Raw genomic sequence first — 6,251 nt, 5'->3', positions numbered from 1 at the left:
GAGGGAGAAGGGGGTCTTGTGAATGTGAATAAAGACATACTGTACAATACAATTAATTACTACACACTACCATAAGCTCCTGACGCACACTAACATTTCACCTGAGGGGTTTTTTTTGTCTACATTCTCAGATTCCTGCCAGCTCACTTGGTTCCCAACACAGGCTACATAAAATGCTGTGTCTGTCTGTAGGGACATAAGGTTTAGCAGCCAGAGTAACAACGACCAGCTTGATCCTTGGACCATACCAGTACTGATTTACCAATGGCCGGAATGCCTACTCCTGTCTAATTTGTGTAGAGAGGGTCTGTCCTGGAGCCTGGCTACTGGGGTAGAGTTGCAGGGGTGAGGTTTATATAGCTTCTCATAAAAGGATAAACAGGAGAGCCTGGGATGGTTTGGCCCAGTAATCAGGCTGTGTTTGTTGAGTGTGGTGGCCGTTTGACATGCTCTTTCTGGTACAATGGTAAACCAGGACTGCCTATATTGTGTTCCCCCTTTTCCACAGAGTAGGAGTGTAACACTTGTACTCACAGGCAGAGGACTTCTGTCCTTACTATCAGTGTGTCCCTCTGACAGCAATGACTGACGGCTCCTCCACATGAGTCCAGTACCCCTAATTCACTGAACCCCTCTATCCTGGTTCGGTTTGCCGTTATGTGATCTGTGAATATACTGACTATAAGACACAGTCATTCACTTTTGATGAGAATACAGACAAGGCTTTATCTCTGCTTATGACTAGACAGTGCCCGATTTCGGCACTAGATTTTACAGGTAATTTATTGATCATATGTTTTAGTTATTTTAATTTATTTCACAACGTTTATAAGTCAAACAAAACTAACCTAGAGCGAGTTAGAGGTACACTCAAGGCGTGCATGCAAAGCCTGTACCCGAAGACGCGAAAAACAGGCTTGCGGTATTTCGCTAGGACATTGCAGCTGTTAAACAGTCAGTCACTACTAGGTCCTCCTGCCGCGTGTATACCTTCCACCGAACAGCTGTCACTAAGTCTGGTACCACACTGATAACTTCTGCTCCTGCAGCCTTAAGACCGCTGTCCTATGCTACATAGTCATATAGAACCTCCTTGGTCACTTGACTAATGTTTATTACTGTTTTCCTTCACTTGTATATATATATACTGCGTTCTAGTCATGGTCTCCATCCTATATAACTAAGCTGGACTGTATATATCACCTTTTTCGAATTGGCAAACATACTGTCCATACTGTCTTACAGACGACGCCCTTATACATACATACATAGCAGCGGAGGCCTCATCAAGGGGAAGAGGAGGAAGGCATGCTGCCTCAGCGATTTCATAAAAAATAAACATGTAAAAACATTAAAAAGTTATATTTTTGTGTAAACACTCATACTAAATATATATCACGTCCACCAAATTAATTGATTAAAATACCTCAAGAAGCACTCTAATAAGTTAGCACCTATGGAGTAGCAGGAGGGTAGCATTAACTTCATTACGAAACGCTAGAAGGCTGATGGTTCTCTGCATCGTTCCATAATACTTACAAAAAGTAATTATGACAATTCCGCGAGGACCATTCCCCTTCGGCAACCTATCAGGCTGAGATTTTTTCAGCATGAGCTGACATTTTGGCACACCCATCAAAGGTATCAGTAGATATCATCTAGTACATGTAAAGGCATAAGCTACAGCTAGGTCTACGTATTAGGGGTCTACTGCAGTGGCATAACATGAGGCGGTGAGTACTGTTGGTTGACTTAAAAGAGTAGAAAGACAATAGTTTAACTTAGTTTTTTTTCTTAAGAAATGGAGATGAGCACAGCATTGGGCTATATATTTTTTTGTTCTTCACTTCAGCTTAATTAGGGCTATCTAATGCTAGCTATAGTTAAGCCTACTCTAAACCTGGCTCAAGAGAAAGATGCTATGGTTTAGTTAGCTGGGGCTCTACCAAGCACCAACTACTGGAGCTCTTCCTAGTTCAAGGTATGCATTTGGTTTTACATGTATTGCCTACAGGGGGTCCTCGCTGTTTGACGAATGCTTAACTGCTTACTGACTTCAACTGTATGTTGAACTACTGGGCGTGATTGTATGCGGTTTACTCATCCGACAAGCATGAGACAGACAATAGGGAAGTCAGAGACCTGGCAGTGTATTGCAGGACAGTCAGCACTCTCACCTTGCAAGCGTGGAGCAAGACAAATGGAGCTGTCATCGTGGACTACAGGAAGAAGGAGGACTGACACCACAAGCCCGCGCTATTGGGCAGTCTATGGATGGGCTGTAGTGGAGCGGGTTCGCGAGCATCAAAGTTTCTTGGTGATCCACACTCACGCAACAAAGCTAACATTGGTTCGCAATCAGAACAACAAGTGTAGTTGTGTAGAGAGGGGCAACGACAACACGTTTTCCCTCCTCAGGAGGACTGTCTTGTTTTGCACGCTATTGTACAAAAATAATAAAATGGCAGTAGGCTACTTGTGCCCAAGTAAATAAGCTACTTTTCACAGCTTCACCACACAATATTTTTTTGCCACATTGGTATGTTGGCAACAACCACAATTAAACTAAACGATTGCTTCTGTGCTACAGAATGTGGAGAATAGGGTTTCCATGTCTCCAGTGTTTGCAAGCCTCCCTCCTTTCTCCTAGCCTGGGTACCAGAGGGTTTGTGCTATCATTCCACTCCTTGCCACTTCTTGTCATGTGACACAGAGTACAAGGAGTGGAACGTTAGCACAGACAGGCCTGGATTTCAGGCTACATTTCTCCACCCTCTTATCTTCTAACTAACCCGTTTGACAGGATCGGCTGAGCAAGGCACTATACAGAATCACTGATCTACAACTCATATTCCATCACAAATAACTACTCATTATGTTCTCGCAGCACCTTGCTCACACCTATCCCCTGGAACACACTGTAAGTCTATGACCATTGAGGATCGCCACTGTTGCCAAGTGAAATGGGAGCCCAGGACTCCAGTTCACATACTCCAGGTCACCCCCTGATCTACCATCATACTGCCTACAGACTGTTCTCCTGAATCGTCACTTTAATCTTCCTCAATAAATCTGGTTATAGCTATGTACTTGGAGGTGTAGTGGACTGTATCGAGTGAATTGTCATTTTGGGAGAATGGAGTGTTACATACTATAAATAGAACTTCCTTAACCACCTCTGTCCAATCACAACCCTCTTCCTGGTGTCTGTCCAACACAACACGGTGTACAACCAGGAATGTTCCCACTCAAAAGCACAAACAATTCTAGAGCAACGAAAGTAGTATCATTCGGCTAGTGTGTGCACCACAATGTCAGCAGCCATGGATTCAATCAGTTGTTCAATATGTCTGGATCTACTGAAGGATCCGGTGACTATTCCCTGTGGACACAGCTACTGTATGGGCTGTATTAAGGACTGCTGGGATCAGGATTATGTGATGGGTTTTCTGATCAGCTGCCCTCAGTGCAGACAGACCTTCATCCCAAGGCCGGTTCTGAAGAAAAGCACCATGCTAGCAGAATTGGTGGAGAATCTGAAGAAGACAGGACTCCAAGCTGGTACCCCTGCTCACCATTATGCTGGACCTGAAGATATAGCGTGTGATGTCTGCACTGGGAGAAAACTCAAAGCTGTCAAGTCCTGTCTGGTGTGTCTGGCCTTTTACTGTGAGACTCACCTCCAGCCTCACTATGAATCTCCTACCTTTAAGAAGCACAAGCTGGTCAAAGCCTCCACACAACTAGAGGAGAAGATCTGCTCTCATCATGACAAACTGGTGGAGATTTACTGCCGTACTGATCAGCAGTTTATCTGTTATCTGTGTACAATGGATGAACATAAAGGCCATGATACAGTCTCAGCTGAATCAGAAAGGACTGAGAGACAGGTATTGACAATCTATAATTCCGCTCATTCAAAGTATCACTGTGAAAATAACATTCATTGCTGAACATTAGTCACTACTGTACAACATAGCTTTGAAAAGGAAGTCAGCCAACACCCAATAATTTAGCAGTGCTAATATACACACTCATGTGATGTTACCTTTACTGAGACCTGAATAGTTGCATTGGCTCTTTCAGCTAATGCCTAGGCTTTGGCTTAGCAAGCTAATGATATTTTCTGGCACGCAGGAGATCTGTGATCGAACACGATTGGTCACACTCATACAGACTCACACAGACACGCGCATGCCTTTTCCATATTGCATAGACTTTGACCTATCATAAAGTTTGATCTGTTCTCATTAAGACAGAATCACTTGTACAAATGAACCATGGAATTACATGTGTTTTCCTGCAGAGCCAGGTGGGGGAAAAACAACAGAAATCCAAACAGAGAATCCAGGATAAAGAGAATGAGATGCAAGAGGTGAGACAGGCTGTGTATTCACTCAAGGTGAGTGTTGTTAACCATTTACATGTATTTACTTAGCAGTTAGCCCTCTAAAGTGACTTATTCCTCCTAAACTAAACTGCAGAAAAACTGGAGCCAGTGAGGAGCCCAGTGCTCGGATATGTTCCAATCCTATTGAGCCCCACTGTAGGGAACATGTTTCTGGGGTTCTGATGAGAGCTGAGTGAATGGGCTGGTTAAAATGCAACCCATCCTCTCTCTCGGTTTGTCCTAACAGTGCACTGCAGAGGCAGCGGTGAAGAACAGTGAGAGGATCTTTACTGAACTGATCCGCTCCATTGAGAGAAGGCGCTCTGAGGTGAAAGAGTTGATCAGAGCCCAGGAGAAGGCTGAAGTGAGTCGAGCTGAAGGACTGCTGAAGCAACTGGACCAGGAGATGGCTGAGCTGAGGAGGAGAGAGGCCAAGTTGGAGCAGCTCTCACACACAGAAGACAACATCCAATTCCTCCAGGTGATATCAATGTCTCTCTGTTCCCAGCATCAGGTGTTACTGCTGAAAAATATTTTTGAACTTTCACAGCAATAATCTTTTTCCTGTTTTCTAATCTTTTTTGTTTCATGTATCTGTAGAGTTTCCAGTCTCTCTCTGTCCCTCTTGGATCTAAGGCCTTACCCATCATCACTTTCAATCAACACGTCTCCTTTGAGTATATAAGGAAATCAGTCGCTGGGCTGAAAAGTCAAGTTGAAAAGATCTGCTCTGGGGAAATTGCCAAGATCTCTGTAAAAAGTAGGTAACATACAGTATTAGGACAGTATATACGATGCAAGTTAGGGCTCGATTAAATCCATAGAGCAGGTAATCTGCGTTGTAGCTCGCGTGATATTTAAAGGTCATTTCCGATTGAGCCGACACATGCAGCGTTTACTGTGAATGCAGTCTCCACGAACGCGGTACCATTGCCTTTAAATGCCATTCGCGCTACAACGCAGATATTCCACGCTACGGAATTAATCGAGACCCTAATCTGCCATTTAGTAAGTTCAGTACAGTAGGTGAATTTATGGTTGAATGTTTGTTCTCAATGGAGAACCTTTTTCAGTTACTTATCCCATTGACTTGCTGTAATGTTTATGTAACGTCCTGACCAGAGTTCTTATGTGTTTTGCTTGTTTAGTGTTGGTCAGGACGTGAGCTGGGTGGGAATTCTATGTTGTGTGTCTAGTTCGTCTGTTTCTGTGTTCAGCCTAATATGGTTCTCAATCAGAGACAGCTGTCAATCGTTGTCCCTGATTGAGAATCATATATAGGTGGCTTGTTTTGTGTTGGGGATTGTGGGTGGTTGTTTCCTGTCTCTGTGTTTGTGTTCTGCACCAGATAGGACTGTCTCGGCTTTCACGGTTTGTTATTTTGTTATTTGTTAATGTTCACCGTTTATCGTCTGATTAAACATGTTGAACACTAACTGCGCTGCCTTTTGGTCCTCTCCTTCATCCCAGGAAGAAAGCCGTTACAGTTTATGTCATGATCAGTGTACACAAGTGATACTTGATTTCCTATTGTTTCCATAGTGACAAAAGTCCACATTGTTCCACCTTCTGAGCCCGTTGTCTTCCATCCTTTGGCACAACTCAGTCTGGACTGTCAGTTGGAGGACTAACACATGGGAATGACACCACCTGTCAGAAGACGAGGTCTGAACCCAAAACCAGAGAGGAGTTCTTGAAATGTGAGTCAAGAACATACTGTACATACACATACATACGCATATGCATGAGGACACAAACATGCACACATACATTTCACCTGTTTTGTCTTCATTCTCAGATTCCTGTCAGCTCACATTGGATCCCAACACAGCACATAAAGAGCTGCGTCTGTCTGAGGGGA

At 43.7% G+C, this 6,251-nt stretch overlaps 1 protein-coding gene across 1 annotated transcript; it reads left to right on the top strand.

The window, feature by feature from the left end:
- Positions 1–3,265: 3,265 nt before the first annotated feature.
- LOC120050622 (E3 ubiquitin/ISG15 ligase TRIM25-like) lies at positions 3,266–5,967 on the top strand (the record flags this gene model as incomplete). The annotated part of the gene is made up of 5 exons (XM_038997211.1): positions 3,266–3,890; positions 4,307–4,402; positions 4,638–4,871; positions 4,991–5,150; positions 5,933–5,967. Coding segments are annotated over exons 1-5 (1,104 nt in total), but the record flags the coding sequence as incomplete, so codon positions are not given.
- Between the last annotated feature and the right edge of the window lie 284 nt (positions 5,968–6,251).

Source organism: Salvelinus namaycush, chromosome 7 (assembly GCF_016432855.1).
Source record: "Salvelinus namaycush isolate Seneca chromosome 7, SaNama_1.0, whole genome shotgun sequence".
NCBI classification, from domain to species: domain Eukaryota; kingdom Metazoa; phylum Chordata; class Actinopteri; order Salmoniformes; family Salmonidae; genus Salvelinus; species Salvelinus namaycush.
This window is presented reverse-complemented; position numbering and strand designations above follow the sequence as displayed.